This window comes from Lepus europaeus, chromosome 14, assembly GCF_033115175.1.
Source record: "Lepus europaeus isolate LE1 chromosome 14, mLepTim1.pri, whole genome shotgun sequence".
In the NCBI taxonomy this organism is placed as follows: domain Eukaryota; kingdom Metazoa; phylum Chordata; class Mammalia; order Lagomorpha; family Leporidae; genus Lepus; species Lepus europaeus.
The window spans coordinates 42,256,709-42,280,069 of NC_084840.1; the positions used below are offsets into that span (position 1 = coordinate 42,256,709).

A 23,361-nucleotide genomic window follows, 5' to 3' on the forward strand; every position below is an offset into this window, starting at 1 on the left:
CAAGTGGGACAAATGATCTACATTGTATCTACCTTACATTGATGCTGAATGCATCGAGCTGCAGGTACTGGCTACACAACACATCCTGACTGCAAGCTTGGTAATCAACAATGAGGGTGGGCGGTGGGGAGGTGATGAAGAAAGGAAGGGGGTGGGAGGAAGGACTGATGTGAGATTGTTCTGCACTGGACAGTTCTATGTAAAAGCCTCTTCTAGTACAAAGTTCAGAATAAAGAAACATCCCTCCTCTCTCTTTGATGTAGCAGTTATAGGTCTGTCCCTCCCCCCCCAACCCTGCTTTTGCTATCCTAAGAGTTACTCACACTGCTTTAATGATAAGGGCACTAGTCATTGGGTAAGATGCAAACTGCATTGAAGAAAAAACGCAAAGTACAGAGTTCCTTCTCTTTGGTCAAACCAGATTCCACCAGGTGCCTTCAAGAGCTCTTGGGCAAGCAGAGTGCATGCCAGAGGCCTGAGCACACAGCACCAGAGGAGGCCATGAAAGGATAAACGTAGACATGCGAAGTGATCATTTCCAACTCTGGATCTGTTATCTGGGGTGCATCAGACTAAGAAACATTCCAGAACAAGCTATGCATAAAATGGGGTTCACTAAACATTCTGGGAATACCAGCTAGACTCTGGAAGCTGGTGGAACGTTCATTCACCTTTGATCTTCACAGGTATAGGGGGTGGAGGTTCCTAGCTGTAATTCACAGAATCCAAGTATATTGGAAATAGCCATGTGGAAACACTTTCCATTTAAAAAACAGAACCAATTTGCATAAGCTGTAAAATTATAGAAAAGTAAAGCTTCAAAAGCCTGTAAGAAACTTGTGCATAACTTGCACAAATGTACCATTTATTCTAAATATAAAGGAAAACGGATAAACACTAATTACCTGTGATGTAACATATATATGAATAATAGTGCTAACAAAATTGCCAAGCAAAAAAGGAAAAAAAATCCTTTTAAATGCAAAATACATGAAATGAATAACAAAAATCCCAGAAGAGAGAGAACTGTTACATATTTTTCCTTAATCATCTGTATTCCTTCCATTACCTTAGAGGGGAGATATTAATTTACCAGGCTTAGTAATGACCATGTACACAAACAGGCGAGCAACTAAATCAAAGATCAACAATTGATATTACATTTTGATTTACTTTTATTCAGTGGGATAAATATCCTTCAACTCTTCGACTTATAAAATATTTACTACAAGTCCACTTTAAAAAGTAGTGGGAATATGGGTTTAAAAAATAAATTTACTTTGGTGCAAAACATTCTGAAATCCACGCTTGGTGTGTATTTTCCACGACTCTTTTGAAGACTCCTATGCAAGGATTTCAAAATTGCTGCACCAAAATAAATTTACTTTATAATTTCATTTTCCATATACTTTTTGAAGTTCTTTATATTATCTGGAGAAAAAAGAATGCTTCCCAATTCTACCATTTAAAGTGAACATGAGGTAAAAGATGTGACACAGTAGAACCCAAAATATAACATGTATGGGTCTCCCTTTTCTCTATGATGCTTCTTAGTAATACTTAACATGTAATATTTTACATGAAAATAGGTCTAAATATATCAACAGTTTGAATTTTACTTTTATTATAGTATGGAGGAAATGTCATGATACATTTATTAGCTCTTAAAATTACTAAAATATACATATGTAATATTTATAAAGGAAATAGAAATTTCCAAGAACAGAATACACAGTCAGCTTATAAAATAAAAACAATTTTTATGTAAAAAATGACTCTTCATTTTCACATCCACTATATAGAAACAGCACTGTTCTGTGGCTCAATTTGAGCTATTTTCATAGTAATAAAAAAAGTCTATATTGTTGCATACACTGATTTTCGCTGTGTAAAAGTTCATTAACTGCTAGAAAGTTTCTGCAGTTTAACCTTCTTTTCCACCTTTCTGAAGATTTGTATAAAAACCACCTTGACTCAGCACCCATTAGAAGCTATAGCTGTTGTTTAATAAAGCTCATTTATGTCCATTATTGCCTGTAACAGATTTGCACACAGTGTAGAAGAAAAATTATAGAGCTTTAATTCCACAAGTAAAACAAAAGAAACAACAATAACTAGCAGACAAAAGAATTCTTTCTTACAAATCATCAAATGATGATTCAGTGAATGCCAGATTTCTAGCTATGAGAAATTCTCAGCATTTTTCTCACTGTTGCCCAATATTGACTAAGAATTTGCTTTGTTACAGTATTTTCATGAACTAATGCGACTAATTGTATGGCTTATATATTTCTTCAATTTTAATGTAAGATTAGAAACAACACAAAAGGACAAACATGAGTGGAGTGGGGCACCTTTCCCTAGAGAGGGCCACAAGTCGGGTGACCCAAGAGTGACAGAAAGCACCTCTGCCTCACGGCACGCTGGAGTTGAGGCCTTTGCATCACCAGGCTCTGCAAGTTGCAGGCTTCAGGAGATGCCTGTTTTCCAAAGCCTTTCCACCAACACATTTTCCGCAGGACATTTGTCAAAGCTCTGCTCTTGTTAACTTGTTGACAAGAGTTAACTTGTCAGCTTTTAAAATGGCTTGTGGATGCGATCCCCATTTCTTGATGGAAATGTGCAAAGTATGAGTTCCTCCCTTTCACAAAGAATCTTGTCAAGAGTTTTGACTTCAACTTGACTGCTGGTCCCGGGAAAAAAAACAAAACAAACAAAAAAAACCCCTACCTTCTGGAAAGCAGTGACTATTCCATCACAATTCTGCCTCACGAAACAAAAGAGGTCAAACAAGGAGACAACCCCCTACATAGAAAGAGTTAAATGGGAACTGCACAACTCCTCAATGGTCTGAAAATGCTAGAGAGCTTACAGCATGTGATGCTCAACAACTAGCCTGAACAGATTATTTTACTGTAACAGACGGAGGAACTTAGAATGGGCAATGCAATGACACCAGCCAATATGTTCCCCTCACGGAAGCACGAGGGATGAACAAAGAGCAATCTCCACCTAAGAAATGATGAGGAGAGCATGATTAATGCCCAAATTGTACTTCAAAGAATACTCTCCGAAGATCTATGCCTCAGCATCCCACCAGCCACACCTGCCCACACCTCCTCCTGTTCAACTGAACAAGCTCACATCATCTCAAAGTATGTTAACTCTTCCTCCACAACGGATTCACTGTTTTGCTTCAAACGTCCATGTCTCCTCTTGGAGTCCATGAGAGCCTGTAAATCAGATCATCCATCTTCTTTGCTGCCACTGCTCTAGACTCAGAAGGCCTCGAGGATGTGCTTACACAACACGAAGGTCACCGTGAAACTCACCCACAGACGGCATGAAAATAAAACACCCTGGTAAGTTCTTTGCTGCTCTCATTTAGGTAATGGCTAATTGGTTAAAAAAATAAAAATAAAAAAAGGCAGCTCAGAGGTTCACTGGAAGTTATGCTTGTATGGTATTTAAAGACAGACATACATCTTTTATACGCACATATGTATATGCACATATACACACATAGATACATGAGTTTTTTTTAACTGAAGGGGATGTATTTAGTTTAAATCAAAAAAGACAAATGAGTGACAATTAGGAACTTTAGGCTTTAGAATAGAGAATCTAATATGAAGCCATTGAAAACGCAAAGTTTGCTTTTTGAAAAAAGTATGTCATGAACAAATCGCCTTCCTTGAAGATTGACACGTGTACAACTTTCAAGAAAATAGTCAAGGACCTGCTAATTAGAATATTTTTTCAGGTAGTTGAGAAAGACACTAAACATTTTCTAATTATGAAATGGCTGATGAAAAGAATGAAGTTGGGCTCCAATTATATAAGGCTGTACTAACATATCTGTTTATTTAAGAAATGATCTTAAACTTTAAAAACTAGTACATATTAATTTGTAAAATATAAGGTGGCACTTTTTTCATAAGTAGTTTTTTTTAAAAAAGGCCAAGAGTTTGACTTAGTGTCTTACTGAGCTAATAGTCCATGCTTTTGGGCTAGTGTGTTTGATAAAGAAGTGATGCTCACTACTAAGGGAGGACGAGAGAACAGCACAGCAGAAACACAAGCAGTGGTCAGCCCTCCGCTCCGTCTCCAGAAGAGACGGGGAGAACCCTCCGCAGTCCCTACCCCTCCAGGAGCTCACATCAAGTATGCTCTCCCAGCAGAGGCTCTTAGGGCACCTCTAGAAGCAGTGGCTGGAGTACACGCTGGTCCCTCGGAAAAAGGTAGTATCTCTCCTAGGCTTACTTAAGCTTTCAGATGTTGATTTGCCTGCATACAGTTCTTGGTGAAGAAATCAAGGAAAAGAGTAGGCTTACATAGGCGAATTGCTTAGATTATGCCAATGCTCAGATATAGGCCACTAACTATAGAGTCAAGAATACATAAATCAAATATGTCAAATACCCTAGCAATTTACTCAACCAAAGCAACAAAATCTCTCAATTATTCAGAGTTGAAACATGTTTAAATGCACAGAAATAGTCTGTAATAGTGCATACTGGTGGTTCATTGCCAAATGACTCTGAGGTGAGACAAAAATCCATAAACTTACAGGTTAATCTTCTAAAAGAAAATTAAAACTAGAAGTTCTTTCATATACAAGGTATTTTAATCTTCTTTAAGGCATAAATTAATGCTTGGTAAATTTAAAAGAGTGTTAAACAGAATAACAAAGAGTATTTACATCAATAATGGATTACAAGGAGCTTGCTCATGTGCCTTTCTGAACACTACCAAATACAGGATGATTTTGTAAAGATTCCCTATGAACCAACCTCTGCAGTTTTCCATTTACTAACAAAAAAATTACAGTCCTATCTAATATGCATGATAGAAATGATTAACACATTAAGAGGAACAAAATGAACAATAATCTGCTAATTTGCAATTATAGTTTCACACATTTTCATAATTAACTAATTTCCAAGACTGAACTATATTTGTATTTTTTATAAAAAATGAACCAATCTGTAATAATTGCACATTTCTATATGGTACATGAGACAATAACACACATCCTCCACTTATCTCATTTTACTCTGAAGTCTATGTCTTCCACATTGTAAGTGTCAGCATAATGTCCCAAAAATCTAAACCATGCTTTAAGCTGCTTTTATATATAAGGATACGCTATCTATCATTTTGGCAATTTGAGAGTGTTTTGTTTTCACGCCGTTGTTCTTCACAGCTCATTTTCTCAGTGATTTTGTCAGCTGGAAACATGATGTCTCATCAAGAGCACCTGGGCTGGAGCCAGAGGGTCCTTCACAGCCCCAGGTTGTGTCCTGTCATGGCACCTAGACTTACAGGCCCAGCACAGGCTCAGTGAGGGCAGTGTGTGTTTTGGGGAGGAGGGAGATGCATTTGCATGATCATGAGAGGGGAGAGGGAGAAGGAGAAGGAAAGGGAGAGGCTCAGACTCTTAACTGAAAATGATCTTTGATGACTGATGTTAAATTCTCAAAAACTGGCAAATATGGAAGCAAATTACATTTAACCATGGGATTTGTTTTAAAAAGTCTTTTTTTTATAGATGCTTGAAAATAGACCAGATTTTAGCCTCAGGGGTCAGTTAACCACTGAGATAAATGACTGGGCAATGGGTGTGAGGATTAAGTGGGAAAATCATGACAGAAGATATCACAATAGCAGGAGCAGGTGGGTAGTGGCAAATTCCTTCCTTCTCCAAAACACTGAGAGGAAAGAGTTGGGAATAGCTCAATTCCAGGGACTGCGTCCCACAGTCTCTGGGAACCTGCAGTGAGGACCAGAGGTATTTTGATGCTGTGACTTTAAGCTGGCTGATTCTTCCTCCACTTTTTCTGTCTTTTTTTCTTTTAGAAAGATTATACCTCACTAGAGTAAAAGCTTAAGTAATAGAATGATGCATTCCTAGTATTCTCTACTGATTTTATAAATAAACTGCTTAACAATTTTGTTCATAACACTTGTAATTCGTTGCAGTTACGGGAAAAAAAATATGTTCTGATCTTAATGTGTCTGGTGAATTTCCTTAGTGTCATGAATATTCAATATTCAACTAATTTAATGCTTTAAAAATCCTCCCAAGCAAAATTGGTAAAAATTCCCTTGAAAATGTCAAATAAAAACAATCTACAAATAACAGAGACAATTACCACATGTAGTTTTAAATAAAACATTTAAAAATGCTATGTGTTAACTGCCTCCAATAGCATACAGAATTTTTTTAAATGGCATGATTATAAATACTATAAAATCACAGTCCATTATTTTAAAGTCATAGTTTACTTACTATTTGTATGTTTCAGAACGGATATATTCAAAAACATGGGATACTCCAAGCTGGAACTGGTCGGCAATAGGGGTAACCCAGGGATTATTCTCTGCTTTGAATACTTGCTTCTGACCGGTTAAATCCAAGTTTCCTGAAAAGATGAAAGGGGAAAAAAAGGTGAACGTCATTTCTTCGAACACAGATCAGGTCTACAACGTCCCGCTCAAGTAACCACAGAACAACCCTAATTCCCTTTTAGGTCATTTGATTTCTTTTCTTTTCTTTTCTTTCTTTTTTTTTTTTTTTAAATTCCTTAACCCATGCCAACACTGGTCCACAAGCAAGGTTAAGGCTAATTCCCTGATACAAGAAATGAATTACAAAAGAAGGAAGAAGAAAGCCAACTTGGAAGGAATTTTTGCTTATTTTCTAGGTTTTAGCTACAAAGACTAAAATGACTTGTTCAAGACTGACAGAAGTAAAAATTGGTGAAATCTTATCTTGACAATGTCAAAGTGCATCACCACTTGTCCTGTATCATTGAAGCCCATTCTGATCAACACCACTTTGTTCATCAAGTAAAGTAAAATAGGAATAAAGAAAGAATATTACCCAAGTAAAATTACTAATGCATTACTCAATACTATTGTGTTATTCAAAATACTATTATATTACTCAAAATTTATTTATTTGAAAGTCAGAGTTACACAGAGAGAGAAGGAGAGGCAGAGAGAGAGAGGGGTCTCCCATCCGCTCGCTCACTCCCCAATTGGCCACAACAGCTGGAGCTGAGCAGATCTGAAGTCAGGAGCCAGGAGCTTCTTCTGGGTCTCCCACATGGGTGCAGGGGTACAAGCACTTGGACCATCTTCCACTGCTTTCCCAGGCCACAGCAGAGAGCTGGATTGGAAGTAGAGCAGCCACGACTCAAATTGGCACCCATATGGGATGCCGACACTGCAGGCATGGTTTTACCTGCTATGCCACAGCGCCTGCCTCAGATGAATACATCTTAGAATCAGCACTAAATGAATCTCATTAACATGGTGATGAGAGACACTAACATTTGTCTAGCTCTGATCAGTTGAGAAACCAAATTTTAAAATAATTTTTCTTATTTAATTTTCCAGCAATCTCTAACATTATCTATAGATGATAAAATTGAGGCAGGAACTGTGGTGTAGTGTGTAAAGCCACCATCTACAGCACTGGCATCCCATATGGGAACCTGTTCAGGTTCTGGCTGTCCTATTTCCAATCCAGCTCCCTGCTAAGGGCCTAGGAAAAGCAGTGGAGGATGACCCAAGTGCTTGGGGCCCTGCACCCACATGGGAGACCCAGAAGAAGCTTCTGGCTACTGGCTTCAGCCTGGTTCAACCCCAGCAGTTGTGGCCATTGTGAACCAGTGGATAGAAGATCTTTCTTTCTCTATCTTTCAATCCCTCTCTCTGTAACTCTGCCTTTCAAATAAATAAATTTTTTAAAGCTGATAAAATCAAAACTTGGGGAAATGAATTATTATGTCCAAGATCAAAAAACATTGGTGTGGGAGGTTTTGAACCTAAGGCTTTGTACTCCCAAGCTTGTATTCTTTCTACAGTGTTTGGTGAAGCTATTAGGTTATGTGTTGATCTATACCAACAAGGATGAGTTAATAAAAGTAGCATAAAAAGCCAGCCAAGACCACCTCATCTGAATATCATCTACCGATGAACAGTCTGCTCTATTTTTTTTTTTTTTTTAGCATATCCATAGACGGAAAAGACAGGGCAGACATTTGACAGAACAGTCAAGATTCTACTTGAGGTGTCTGCAACCCATATTGGAATGCCAGGTTTTCAGTCCCAGCTCTACTCCCAATTCTAGCTTCCTGCTAATGTGCACCTGGGAAGGCAGCAGGTGATTGTTTAAACACATGGATCCCTGCCACCCATGTCAGAGATCTGGATTGAGTTCCTGGTTTCTGGCTTCAGTCTGACCCAGCCCTAGCTGTTACAGGAATCTGGGCATTGAAACAGCTACCTGCCTGCCTCTCTCGCTTCATCTTTCTCCCTTCCAAATAAACAATTATTTTTTTTTTTTTTATTGGAAAAGGCAATGTGTGAATGGACTTGCCTGCGAAAGAGAGATAGAGACAAACAAGCTATGCAACAGAGATGTACACGGCTTGGATGCCAGCATATTCACTGAGGGTCTTTCCTTAAATGTCCTGTGGAGGAAGTCCATTTTCAGACTTCTGATAAAAGTCCAAGGTATTTGTAAATAGATACCCAGCAATTCTTTTGACCATAACAGAACCAAAGTAATGCATTTGTCTCATTATGAGGTTCTCCTGCCTAGTTTTCATAATCAATAACTAAAGGTAACGATAACATATTCTGAGAATGAACATATGCCACAAAGCAAATCATTTAGCTTATCTGAGTTTTGGAAATGAAATAAAGGACAATTTTTACTAGAAATATGATGGAATATTTCTTAAAAGAATACTTTGAATCTTTCTTCTTTTTGTTACATGGATTTCTAACTATTCAGAAAACTGGAAAGAAAGAAAATGATTGCAACTTAAAATGTATTTTAAAGAAAACAGATAATACTAAATGTTAAGAGAGGAATTCATCATGGGTTTTCCAAAGCTATTAAAAAATTGTTGGTAGAAAAGGAAGTAGATACATTTTTAAGGTTATCAACACTGTCCATTTCCTCATCTTAATGGTTAAACACTGTTAGTTAGATACCAAGTCACCTGGGAAATTAATGAGCTTGATTCTCCATGGCAAGAATCAGAAAACTGGCCAGGGCACATAGATATGTAAGGGTTCCACATATAGCTAGCTGAGTATCTTACCTGGCTTTGATTATGTTGGGAAGGGGCTGCCACTGACTGTTTATTTTGTGTTAAGTTTTACTTGGGGAGAGGGTTTTTAGCTTCTCAAGAGCAAAGCTGATTTTGGTTTGCATTTCTCCATAATCCTTATTCTCTCTTAGGATCTAGTTTGTTGTAGTCTATGTCCTCTCTCGTATCACTCCCTCATTACTTCTTTTTCTCCAATTTCCCTTTCATCCTAACAATCAACAAATATAAATTTCTGGAAAGAAGTCATCCATTTAAGAGTAAGTCTATGTCTCTGTGAACCATATGTTATGCACACAAGGTCTATGTTGTCCACTGTTCTCAGGATGTGTGGCCCTACTTCCCAGGAAACTGTGACCATGCGGCACTAATTCACTAACATATTTGGGATGGAGGTGGCAGAGGTGAACAACCTTCTCTTAAAATACTCACCTAAGGCTGGTGTCGCGGCTCACCAGGCTAATCCTCCGCCTGCAACACCAGCACCCCAGGTTCTAGTCCCGGTTGGGGTGCCGGATTCTGTCCCGGTTGCTCCTCTTCCAGTCCAGCTCTCTGCTGTGGCCCGGGAGTGCAGTGGAGGATGGCCCAAGTGCTTGGGCCCTGCACCCACATGGAAGACCAGGAGGAAGCACCTGGCTCCTGGCTTCAGATCGGCACAGCATGCTGGCCACAACACGCTGGCCATAGCGGCCACATGGGGGGGTGAATCAACGGAAAAAGGAAAACCTCTCTCTCTCTCTCTAACTCTGCCTGTAAAAAAAAAAAAAAAAAAATACTCACCTAAGAGACAACCTTAGCTGATATGCTATCAGTGTTCCTGCCCACTGATTCAGCATGGAAAAAACTATGGAAAAAAATTATAAATGATACCTGTGGGAAAATATATGTGCGTTCTCCAAAGTGGATGACAATAATAATACATAAATAATGAAAGCAAGCAAGCTTTATGAAATTAGGGAAGAAAGTACTTCCTAAGTGAAGGAGAGCTCGTTGTTAATGGCTAAACTCTGCCGTAAATATCTTTCATTCTTATGCCCTGAAACTGGTTATCTGCCTGAGGAAAAGAGTCTGAATTTCTTGATGGTAGAGTTCAATTCTGGTGAGCAAGCCTCTAAGATTTCCGTCATTTACACATGATCATGAATTAACTCAATTGGACTGCTTTGTTTTTAACAGCTGGTTCAGATGACAGTGCTGGAATTCATGTTTTGATTCTTCTTCTTCAACTTTGAGGAGAAGGACAAGAAGAGGGGGGAAAGCAGCTCCATTAGGAGTGCAGAGCCCTTCCGATCATGCAGTATTTCTGGGCCCTGGAGCGGAATGAAAACTACTTGGGACAGTGAGGAGGAAGAGCTCTCTTTCTCCAGGCTGCATCACCCCTTCCACCAGGTTCCAAAAATTATTTCAAAAATCCAAAAGTACAGGTTACATTAGGAGCAAAGCAGGCATTAGTGGCCTGTCCCTGAACTTCAGGTGGAGGTGCATTCTAGCAACCACCACCCACAGACTCACTTTGGAATGTACCCAGCCTCTTGTGCATTTATTAACAGCTTCCTCCTAAGCTTGCTGTTTTTCATGCTAATCCTCTGAAGCTAATGTACTAAAATTCTCTGCTTTCTGATGGCCACATGGGGAGGAAAGACCTCGGGGGATAATGCCAAAAAAGGCCACTCTGCCCTTTTGTCTGAAGCCTCGAACTCTCTGGAGATCTGTCAGTCCCAGTGATGTCTCCATTTTGGAGCCATCAATGGAGACAGGAGAAGCATAGGGGATTGCTAATGAAATCTGCTAACTCAAACACATAGGAGACCCTGGATGTAAGCTAGACAAACTCCCTACAGGGAAAAGGAGTCCTACACTGATGCCTGAAAGTAGGGGTAAACAGAAAGGCCCATGGGCCACTCATGAGCATCTTCATTTACATCACTTCAAACCATCTGCACATTACAGCTGGGGGGGGGGGTGTGCGCTGGGTTACCCTCTCCCCTCATTTATTTATTTTAGCATCAAATAACACGGCTAAATCAAATTCATAGGTGCTTCATACTGGGGCATCTAACAGAAAAGAACGATTGAAGGGGCCGGCGCTGTTGTGCAGTAGGTTGATCCACTGCCTGTGGCGCTGGAATCCCAGAGGGCACTGATTCTGGTCTCGGCTGCTCCTCTTCCTGTCCAGCTCTCTGCTATGGCCTGGGAAAGCCCAAGTCCTTGGGCCCCTGCACCCATGTGGGAGACCTGGAAGAAGCTCCTGGCTCCTGGCTTTGCATCAGAGCAGCTCTGGCCATTGCAGCCATTTTCTCTCTCTGTCTCTTCCTCTCACTGTCTGTGACTCTACCTCTCAAATAAATAAATAAATAAATAAAAATCTTAAAAAAAAAAAAAGATTCAGAAAAAAGAAAACAATAGCTTCTCCTTTGATGTTGCTCTTCCTTTTTAAACAAAGAACCCCAAGAGCTATGTCTAACACCCACAGACAATCTGAAATGAGGAAACTGTTGTGGCTGACCGAGATGGAAAGCACACAAGAGCCAAACTGAGGGAAGCCTCTCCGCAGCTTTAACTGGGGCCTGGAATGAGGGGAAGTGATTTTGTTTTCAACTTAATGTCACCAGTGGATAACACAATCCCTGCCTGGAATCCTCACAGCAAGCAGTTTGTCTCTGGGTTCTCTTACACCTCCCTCTGCACCAACCTGGCATACAGCAATTTCAGAAGAGGGTTAATATAATTAGAGTAAAGCTGGGCCATTATCCTGTGCGAAGAGATGACACCCGTCTCACATGGACCTAGCAACAAGTTAGCACCACCTCAGCCCAGCGTCTGTCAGCTGTCTGGGGTAGGTTCCCTTTGAAGTAATAACATGCAGGAAGCATCTCAGCCCGCCGTCAGTCAGCCTGCAGCCGCCCTGACGCTGCACGCTTCAGTGCCTTGCGAGAGGAGCCCTCACCCGTCCCCTTTATTAGAAGGCTGAGCGGTGCTCTGGAGGTGTTCTAACAAGGATCAGGCAGCAGGATTAAGCACTGTGACAAAGAGGATCTAATAAGCTCCAAAGTGGTGCATCCACAGACACGCTGGCTGGCTCCCAGACACAGATTCTCACTTTGCTCACTCCTCAGTGGGAAGACGCAGGCCACTGGGGAAGCCGAGCAGCGGCGTGATTAGCGGTGACCCTCTGACCGATGCTGTATGAAGATCATCTATCACTCAGAGGCTTAGTCTGCAATTGCAAATTGGATTTTCCATTTTATTACCTGCAAAAGGACCACATATGCTTCCTCCCAGAGCCTCCAGTACGGCATGCTTGGCCGTGTGATGGTAATTGTGCAAACACTAAATCATGCAAAACAATCATTCTCCTGTTAGAAATGTAACTGAATGCAATAGGCAATTGCAGCCCCATTAATAAGCATGCTCACTTTCACTTATGGAAATTGGTTGTTTCCATAATCGCACTGGAAGAATTCTTCCCAAGTGCTCAAAATCCTGAAACATGTGGCCAGAAGCATCATTTATCAAATACAAGGCAATCAAGAAGATTTGGGCAAATTTTTCACGTCATCCAAACAGCATTTCCTCCCTTTCTGATTTCAAAATAAAGCCACAGAGAGCTTTTTAAATTAATGCACTCTAAAAGCCAGGCTCTCTCACTGACTTATAAAAATCTAAGCCTGTATGTAACAAGGTGAAACCTGAAAACCATGGCTGATTGGGTAGTCTATCATTAGTCTACTCCCTTTGCCCAAGCCCAGGTAACTGATCTGCTCATGAAGGGATCTAGACGGGACATTATGACAGCTGAAAGATCACCTCTGCTTTACAGTGAATCCCACACAGAAACTAACCACAAATGACTCCAACACACAATAAAAGCTCTGTTTAGGCCTGCTCCTTATACAAAGAGATATACCACACGTAAGTCTCCACAATCCTTTTTTCAATATGCTAGGCTATCAATTACAAAAGTGTGTGATTACAGACAATTGATAGAAATTTTCCACTTTTTCACTTTTTAAATAATGCTCTTTACTGAGTGGAAAATGATCATAAGGCCTTTAAAATCATGCACACAGTGTAATAACAAATGTTGACAATAATTAAATATGGTAAATAATCAGAATGTTCACTAGCGGGCAATAAGCAGAATAATACATGTTACATCCATACTATAAAATGCTACTCAGTTATTAGGTTTGTTTGTAGGTGCTGACCTGGAAAGAGGACTACACTATAATTTAACAAGAAATTAGGGGTATACTGTGTGTGCTACAATCTAATGTCTGCAGAAAACACAGGAGAAGAAATCTCATATATGTATATGAATAAATGTTTATGTATATAAGAAAATGTCTACGTGAAAAAGAAATTCATCTATGTTAGCTTCCTCAAAAAAGGGCCTCAAAAAAGGGAAATTAACGTGAGGCAGGAATTTGAATAAGCAGGACAGAGGGTAAAATACTAATTTTCTCATTGAAGGATTCTATGTTGTTACAAGTATGGATTATTTTCATAATTAAAAAGATTAAAGTACATTGGAGGGACTTGTCAAAACAAATTCAAAACACATAGTGCACACTAATTGGCACAAGGAGAATATTTTACCTACAATGGCATCCTCTCGTTGCAGTGAACACAGCGTTAGTGGCCGATCTCTTCTGTCTGGGTTATAGATGACGGTCTATAAAGTCCTAAATGGATTGCAAGCCTAGGTCTGAGGTTGCTTCTCTATCTGTGCATCATCAATGCAATCAAAACAAGCCAGGATGTCTCACGACAGCTCTGAAATTTATTCTGCAGAGAATGCAAGGCCACACTGTCATTCCGGTAATTGTCTGCTTAGCCTTTCTGGCGACATATTTTTAAAATAGGTGTTTTGTTCACTTAATACCTGCAACGCACTGCTGCTTTATGATACATATTAAAACAAAATGCCCTTCTGATCTAGTTGGGGAAGAGTACAATTGGAATAAAAAAAGATTAAAAAAAAAACAACAAAAAACCACCCTGCTAAATGGCGCCAACTGATTTATGTGCGTGCCAGCGGAAACAGGTCCAGAAGCCTTTCACCAATGAAGAAAAATAGCATTTTACATTGTTTCTATCTGATGCTTTTCTTGGCCATTTGATATTTGTGGTCCAGGGTAGGATGGGATAGAAGGAGTGCTCATTCACTTACAAATATGATTAACCCAGCAAGAGTAGTAAGCGTCTCCCTCCACACATCAACACGGTTGGTTTATCTTGCAAGTTGATATGGCTATTAATAAATAATTCAGGCTAAGCCTGGCATTCATTTAACATTTCCCAATCATTATTCTAAATGTGGAAAGCCACCTCGTTTTGGCTTGCCAGATATGTTTTTTATTGTATATATAACTGTAGGATGTAGACACCAAAGTCCAGTAGTGCTGGATCCTGGTGCGAAGCACCACTCATTGATTTTGCATCCAACAGACTATGGATAGGTCCTTGCGTTTTGTAGAGCACCAGTTTTCATCCTGTGTCAAGAGAGGGTAACACCATCCATGGAACAAGTACAAATAAAATGGTTTTATCAACCGGAAAACACTATAGAAATGTAAAATATTGCTTTTATTATAAATTTTAAGTGAAAATGCAAAGGTAGGAAATTTATATTTGAAGACAACTGGCATAAAGCAGGAGTTCTCTCTAGGAATTCACAGGCTCCTGAAATTGAAGCAAAATTTGTTTTGGTGGCCCTCTTATGAGGAAAAAGCCCCTTCAGTAAGATTACCAAAAGTCTTTTTATTCATATACTTTTATTTTTTCAAAAACATTTTTAACAGACACATAAAAACTGTACACATTTATGGATTACTATGTGATGTTTTGGAACATGTACACATTGTATAATATCCATTCAGGGTAAATATATTTATATTTCAAGCATTCAATGTATCTTTATAGTAAAAACATCTAAAGTCTTGTCTTCTAGCTTTTAGAGAAATATATGGCACATTAACATTCCCTATAGGCCCCGTTCTGTGCAGTGGAACCCCAGAACTTCTTATTCCACCTACCTATAACCTAATGCCTGTCAATTAACCTTTGCCCAACCACCCTTCCCTGCTGCCCTCCCTGGTCTCTGGCAATCATCATTATATTCTTAACATTCAACACCTATTTTTCCAGATTCCGTAGATGAGTGAGATCCTGTCATATTTGTCTTTCTGTGCTTGGCTTATTTCACTTAACATAATGACCTCCTCCTCAATCCATGTTGTTGCAAATGACAAGATTGTACCTGTTTTATGTCTGAGTGATAGTCCCTTGTGAATATGTACCACATTTTTTTATCCATTCATCAGTGGATAGACACTTGGGTTGTTTCCATTTCTTGGCCATTATGAAAAGTACTGTGATAAACATTTTTGAGGACTCTCCATATTGTTTTCCACAATGGTTGTATCAATTTACATTCCCACCAACAGTGAGCAGAGTCGCCTTTTCTCCACATACTCACCAATACTTGCTATCTTTTATCTTTTTGATAACGAACAATATTACTGGAGTGAGGTAGTATTACATTTCCCTGATGATTAGTGATGTTTAGCATTTTATATATACCTATTGGTTATTTGTATGTCTTTGAAAATTGTCTGTTTAGATCTATAATGGAAAGTAGGGTTAAGATAATACTTGAGGGGGCAAGTATTTGCAACCCACATTCAAGTTCTAGTATTTCACTTCAGACCCACCTTCCTGCTAATGAACCTGGGAAGGCTATGGGTTATGGCCCAAGTACCTGAGTCTGTCACTCATGTGGGAGAGCTGGATGGAATTCCAGGGCTTCCGGCTTCAGCCTGGCCCAGTTTCAACTGTTGTGGACTTCTGAAGAGTAAACCATGGTTTGGGATATCTCTCTCTTTCAAATAAAGAAATAAAAACAACTCTTGGATAAAATTCAAAAGCATTGATTTAATTTCCAATATGACTGAAAGATTTCTACACGGCAGCTTTCCAGCGCAGCATACCGGGTAGACTTCCTCAGTGCACTGGACCACTCCTGTCTTCCTCACCGTGATTCTCACTCACTTCAAAATGCTCTGCTTACAGGGGCTGATTTGAGGAAAATTCTTCCAACCTCTTGGAAAGCTACAAATGTTAACATAGAGGGAATCTCAGGTACCATGGAGTCCATACGCTAAAATAAGTGCATGTTCAAAGAATAAGCTTAACCTATTTGATAACAGACATACTAACTGGATTAAGACAACAGCTTACGGTAGTTTTGATTTGCATTTTCCTGAAGGCTAATGACACTGAACATTTTTTCACATATTTGCTGAACATTTGTATTTTTTCTTTTGAGAAGTGTCTATTCAGATCCTTTCTCTACTTTTAAATTGTATTGTTTTGGGTTTCTCCTTGCTGTTGAGGGTTGTCAGTTCTTTATATATCCTGGATATTAATCCTTTATCTGATATACAGTTTGCAAATAATTTCTGCATTCTGTCGTCTCTTCACTCTGTTGAACTGCTTACTTTGCTGGCAGAAGTTTCTTAGTTTGATAGTTTGATATAATCCCGACTGTCTAGCTTTACTTTTGTCACCGGTGCTTTTAGAATAACTATTACCAATGAGGATGTGGTGAAAAGGGAACTATTAGACACACTGTTGGTGGGAATGTAAATTAGTACAGCCATTATGGAGAACACTATAGTAGATCCTCAAATATAATAATAGGTCTTCCCTAGGATCCAATCATCTTACTTCTGGGTATATAACCAAAAGAAATGAAATCAGCATATCAAAGAGATCTCTGCCGTCTATTTTAAGGCAATACTACTCATAACAGCCAAGGCAGGGAATCAACCAAGATGTTCATTATCATATGAATGAGTTAAGAAAATGTGGGGCAGGTGCTGTGGCATAGAGGGTAAAGCCACAGCCTGCAGTGCAGGCATCCCATACGGATGTGGGTTTGAGTCCCGGCTACTCCACTTGCGATCCAGCTCTCTGCTATGGCCTGGAAAACCAGTAGAAGATGGACCAAGTCCTTGGGCCCCTGCACCAACATAGGAGCTCCAGAAGAAGATCCTGTCTCCTGGCTTTGGATAGGTGCAACTCCAGCCGTTGCGGCCAACTAGGAAGTGAACCAGTGGATGGAAGACCTCTCTCTCTCTCTCTCTGCCTCTCCTTCTCTCTCTGTAACTCTGACTTTAAATCTTTTTTTTTTTTTTAAAGAAACTGTGGTACATATACATAAGGGATGTTACTTGGCTATAAAAAGAATGGAATTCTGTCATTTCCAACAAAACAGGTGGAACTGGAGGATATTACATTAAGTGAAATAAGCCAAATACACAAAGAGAAATGCCGTATATTTTCTCCCTCACACATGGAAGCTAGAACAATATCAATCCAATGATAGATTAGTGAATACTAGAGGCTGGAAAGGGGAAGGGAGTGGGGGAACAGAGGATAGATGGACAACATGTGCTAAAACACAGAGAAAAGGAACAAGTTCTAGTATTTCATGGCCAAGAAGAGCCACTACAGTTAATAACAACATACAAAACATAAAGATTATGAAGACCTAGAAGAAGGGAGTTCAAAATCTCCAAACATTAAAAAATGACATAGAAATGAAAATGTTAATTACCTGATAAGATCAATAAGCACTGCATACTTGCTCAATTATTATCCTGTATCCCATAATAATGTCCAAGTATTTAGGGTGACTGATTTGTGACTCTAAGGACAGATGCAATGTGTTTTTTTCTTTCTGGAAGGCCTTTTAGTTTTTTTTTTTTTTTTTTTTTTGACAGGCAGAGTGGACAGTGAGAGAGAGAGACAGAGAGGAAGGTCTTCCTTTGCCATTGGTTCACCCTCCAATGGCTGCCACGGCCGGCGCATAGCGCTGATCCAAAGGCAGGAGCCAGGTGCTTCTCCTGGTCTCCCATGGGGTGCAGGGCCCAAGCACTTGCGCCATCCTCCACTGCACTCCTGGGCCACAGCAGAGAGCTTGCCTGGAAGAGGGGCAACCAGGGCAGAATCTGGCGCCCTGACCGGGACTAGAACCCGGTGTGCCGGCGCCACAGGCGGAGGATTAGCCTATTGAGCCACGACGCCGGCTGGCCTTTTAGTTCTTAATCTATAAAACTGAAGGCCCATGGTCTCATGACCCTGTGAATAAAATTTTTATTCCACAGCACACCTTTGGAAGAGCTGCAGTACCCTTTCACCAAAACTTGTAGAGTCTGTATCAGGTGAGGGACAGGAAGAAGCTTTAGAACTCACTAACCTCAACATCTAACGTTAAGAAACAATAACCAGGGCCAGCACTGTGGTGAAGCAGGTTAAAGCCATGGCCTGAAGCACCAGCATCCCATATGGGTGCCTGTTCAAGATCCAGCTGCTCCACTTCTGACCCAGCTCTCTGCTATAGCCTGGGAAAGCAGTAGAAGATGGCCCAAGTCTTTGGACCCCTGCATCCATGTGGGAGACCTGAGAGAAGCTCTTGGCTCCTGGCTTCAGATCGGAGCAGCTCCGGCTGCTGTGGTCAACTGGGGAGTGAACCATTGGATGGAAGACCTCTCTCTGCCTTTCCTCTCTCTGTGTAACTCTTTCAAATAAATAAATAAATCTTAAAAAAAAGAGACAATAACCAAGATTGAATACACATACCACTTAAGCATGTGAATATGCAAGAATAGGCCAGTGTAATGACTAGAAAACACTATTACAAAAAACAAGCTTTTGGCCGGCACTGTGGCTTACTAGGCTAATCCTCCGCCTGCGGTGCCGGCACCCCGGGTTCTAGTCCTGGTTGCTCCTCTTCCAGTCCAGCTCTCTGCTGTGGCCTGGGAAGGCAGTGGAGGATGGCCCAAGTGCTTGGGCCCTGCATCCGCATGGGAGACCAGGAGAAGCACCTGGCTCCTGGCTTCGGATCGGCGCCATGTGCCGGCCATTGCGGCCATTTGGAGGGTAAACCAATGGAAGGAAGACCTTTCTCTCTCTCTCTCTGTGTCAAAAAAAAAAAAAAAAAAAAAAAAAAAGCTTTATAGCCTATTATTTATAATTCATAAACATCCTCCCATCAAACTGGTACAAATCCTGCTAAAGGACTACAACTCCCATGACTGTAAAGGTTCGGGGAATGGATATTCTCCCACGTTTCTGGTTAGATTTCAAATTGGCACCTCTTTCTGGAAGGCAAATTGACAATATATATTAGGAGTTATAAAAATGTTCATAATGTTTGAGCCAGAAATTCCATCGCAGTAATAAATTTATACTGAGGAAATAATCATAGATAGTCACAATGATTTACAAAAACAAATTTTCAATTCACTGTTGCTGCATTCTTCCTGAACAACTGGAAACAATTCCAATGTCTAAGGGTTGTTTAATAAATTATGAGACTCATGGGAAGGTATAATATGTAGACATGATTAAAAACATTTTCAAATAAAATATAATGACATGGGAAAATGGTCATGAAATAATATTGAACACTGAAAAGTAGGGTATAAGACACACATGGCATGATCAAATTTTTAAAAGCATAAACATATACAAAGATATGAAGAAAAATGCAACAAGAAAAATACATATGGATAAAGGAAAGACCAGAAGGAAATATACTCAACATTTTAATGGTGGTTATTTTTAGGTGGTGAGATCATGAATTTCCATGGTTCTCAGATTTACTAAGGAGAGTTTCTCAAATTTACTGTACATGGGAATTTTCTGGGGGGGCTTGCTAAAACCTCCAGAGTTTTGAATTTTACTGATCTGAAATGAGATCAGAGTTTGCGTTTTTTACAAGATCTTAAGAAATGGTCATGTTTTTGGTCTAGGGACCACACTACAGAAAAAAAAAAAAAAAGCACTATTATATTGATTAAAAAATATTTAAAGAGTTAAAACTTAAAATTTTTAAATAAAGCCAAAAAAAGAGTAAATCTGCTTAGTGTACTGAAAAAGGAAACTGAAGTTTTAGATACTATAAGTTTTCTTTCAAATGTCAGAAACACAAACTACTGAATGTTCATCCCTATCATCATTTTCATCACCATAATTCTATCACCTATTATGTGCTGAGCTCTGTGTCAGGTGTTGCTACGGGAGCTCTGCACATGCTATTCCAAGGAGTCATAACAATCTTGCAGGCACAGCATCTTTATGATTCCCATCTTTTAAAAAGAAGAAACAACTAACATTTTGGCTAGGAGAACTGGATGCCAGTGTAAAGGTATGGCTGTTGAACAGAGTTTAGTCATACCACACTCTCTTGTGGCAGGCTTGGAGCTCTTGGATATTCAGGTGGTCTATTTTAACCTAATGTTATTTTTTAAAATGAAAAACCCTACACTGTTGCAGAGAAATAATCATGACTCCTGTTTCAAAAAATAAGCAGCTAACTATCAGCATTTCCGAGAGGCCTCACGTGTTTCCGACAGTTTTGAAATGCTGCTTTGCTAGGTAGGTTAAGGTGAGGAGTGAGAGGCATCGCGATATGCCTGCTTGATCCCTATGGCCTGCCCTCTGCTGCCCTGTCTTGATGTACATACTAACTGGAGACACCAGTCAGGGTGGCAGGCAGATCCAAGATCACTACTTTCCCACCAAGCATTCAGAACCATACTTCGACCTGGGATCTATCCACCTGCACAAATATACTAACTACAACATTATTTAGAGATGGTGTCTGACCATGATCTGGATGAATGTGCAACCAAAGATCCCGTTAAAGGGGTATGGGTATAGAGGAACTATCAAATTTTAATTTCTAAAAATATGGCCAAAGAAAAGCTGACTTCTTAGATAACGTCATAGGAGATAAAAAGTCAAACAAATTCAATCAGTCTGGATATGATCACAACATCTTAACAATAATCATCCTAACAACCTCCCCAAAGACAAGAACCTAGCTTTATAATGCCTAACCTCAAAAACAGTTGCTCAAGAGTTATGGCAATTTTTTAGCCAATAGGATGAATACTGAAGTTTAAATGTCATTGTAACACATTACTACTAGGCACTTGCTCATATGAAAGTATGAAAAAATGAAATTAACTTTATTTTTTATATATAAATACCCTTGAATCCAATTTTATTAAAGGTTAAGTAAGGGATCAACCTACTACACAGAACCTAAACTTAAGTTATATGTAAAAATGGCTTGTTTCGGCTTTGCTTCTCACTCTAGAGCTTATATTTTTATTACTTTGGTGCTATGTGTCATCCTCTCTGCAGAGTTGGTAGATAGTAAAGGTGCAGATATTATGTCACATAAAATATGTACTAAGATAATTAAGAATTGTGAGTGACACTTTTGCTAAGGCTACATAAAAAAAAAAAAAACTGCAAGAATTCTAACTTAATTTTCAGTGAATTCAAAATTCTTCAAGCTCAAAAAGCAACCCAAATGTTTTTAGGTTTATGTATTAGCAATCCATTTTAATGAGTTTCAGTGAAATCTATTTTCACTTGTTTTCAGGTTTTACAAGAAATATCTCAGAAGAAAGAAGCAATGGAGAGAAAACCACAACTGTCTGAATGCAGTATTGCCAGATAACCATGTATAGACACATGCTACCTCAAACGTGAGAAATATGCTAAAAGCAAAAACTACATACGGTAGCCAAAAATATGTAGAAAAAAATTACAAGTGTCTACTGTTGTAGGTAACTATATACTTTTTTTTTAAAAATTGTGTAAGTAATAAGAAGCAAATAAACATGTCCAAACTAATATAAACAAAAGATGCCTTATAATCTAATGTTAATCCAGGGTCAAGGCCAAAGTCATAAAGTAATACGCTATAAAAATTTAACAGTACTGTTTTTAAAAAATGAAAGCACAACAATGACACAAGGGACAGAGTCTATCGCACCTCTCAAGGATCTACTTAGACAATTTATCAACTCCAAAATATAAAGAAGCATAACTATAAATAACAGAATGAAATGAGAGATCTACCACAATTTTGGATGCGGGTGAGATGATTACATCATGAATTTGTTTCTAGTATTTTTGGAAAACCAACTGTCTTGGGTTAAAAATATGAAATACCACCACAGTAACAAATAACAAAAAAAAAAAAAAAAGTACTATGATACTCTACTCAAGGAAGAAAACAATCAACAAATACAAAATCACTTTCCATGTGTGAAGGTGTTTCCTAAACTCAATCCATTTACATAAAAAAGAGCTCAAATTAGCAGAGTTCTGGCTTGCCTCCAGGCACTGGCACTTCTAAACAAAAATCCTTGTGCCTGCCACTGGCTGACATAGCATCGTTAATCCCCAAGTTCCACCTTGCTATTGCCAATTCCCAAATTCCAGACTATCCTGGTATTCCTTATCATCATAAAAACTGTCATCAAATGTATTTTCAATGACAAGAACTGCTCTAAACATACAATAGCAATTATATTTATTTATTTATTTGAAAGACAGAGTTACAGGGACTGGCCCTGTGGAACAGCAAGTAAAGCCGCCACCTGTGGTGCTGGCATCCCATATGGGCGCCAGTTTGAGTTCCAGCTGCTCCACTTCTGATCCAGCTCTCTGCTATGGCGTGGGAAAGCAGTACAAGACGGCCCAAGTGGTTAGGCTCCTGCAGCGGCATGGGAGACCTGAAAGAAGTTCCTGGCTCCTAGCTTTGGATCAGCACAGCTCTGGCCATTACAGCCATCTGGGAAGTCAACCAGTGGATGGATGGAAGACCCATCTGTCTCTGTCTCTGACTTCCTCTGCTTCTCTGTAACTCTTCCTTTCAAATATATATATATATATATATATATACACACACACACACACACATATATATATATATATATATATATATACATACATACAGAGCTACAGAGAGGCAGATGCAGAGACAGAGCGAGAGAGAGGTCTTCCATCTGCTGGTCCACTCTCCAAATGGCCCAAACACCTGGAGCTGGGTTGATCCAAAGCCAGGAGCTTCCTCTGGGTACCTGATGTGGGTCAGGGGCCCAAGGACTTGGGCCATCTTCCACTGCTTTCCCAGGCCATAGCAGAGATCCGGATTGGAAGTGGAGCAGCTGGGACTCAAACCTGTGCCCATATGGGATGCCAGCACCACAGGTGGCAGCTTTACCCACTTCGCCACAGCGCAGGCCCCACAATAGCAATTTAATTAGTAAATATTTTTTGGATACTATCATTTTATATTTTATTCACATTGATCATTTTATTTAATTCTCACAATCTGGAGACCATGAGAAAATACTTT

The 23,361-nt window shown here is 39.5% G+C and overlaps 1 protein-coding gene across 1 annotated transcript in view; it reads right to left on the reverse strand.

Annotated features, from left to right (window-relative positions):
* The window catches only part of RSU1 (Ras suppressor protein 1), a 221,433-nt gene that overhangs the window by 93,724 nt on the left and 104,348 nt on the right, over positions 1–23,361 (reverse strand). The window contains exon 8 of the mRNA XM_062210513.1: positions 6,293–6,425. Coding sequence (XP_062066497.1) covers positions 6,293–6,425 — 133 coding nt within the window. The remainder of the gene's footprint in view (positions 1–6,292; positions 6,426–23,361) is intronic.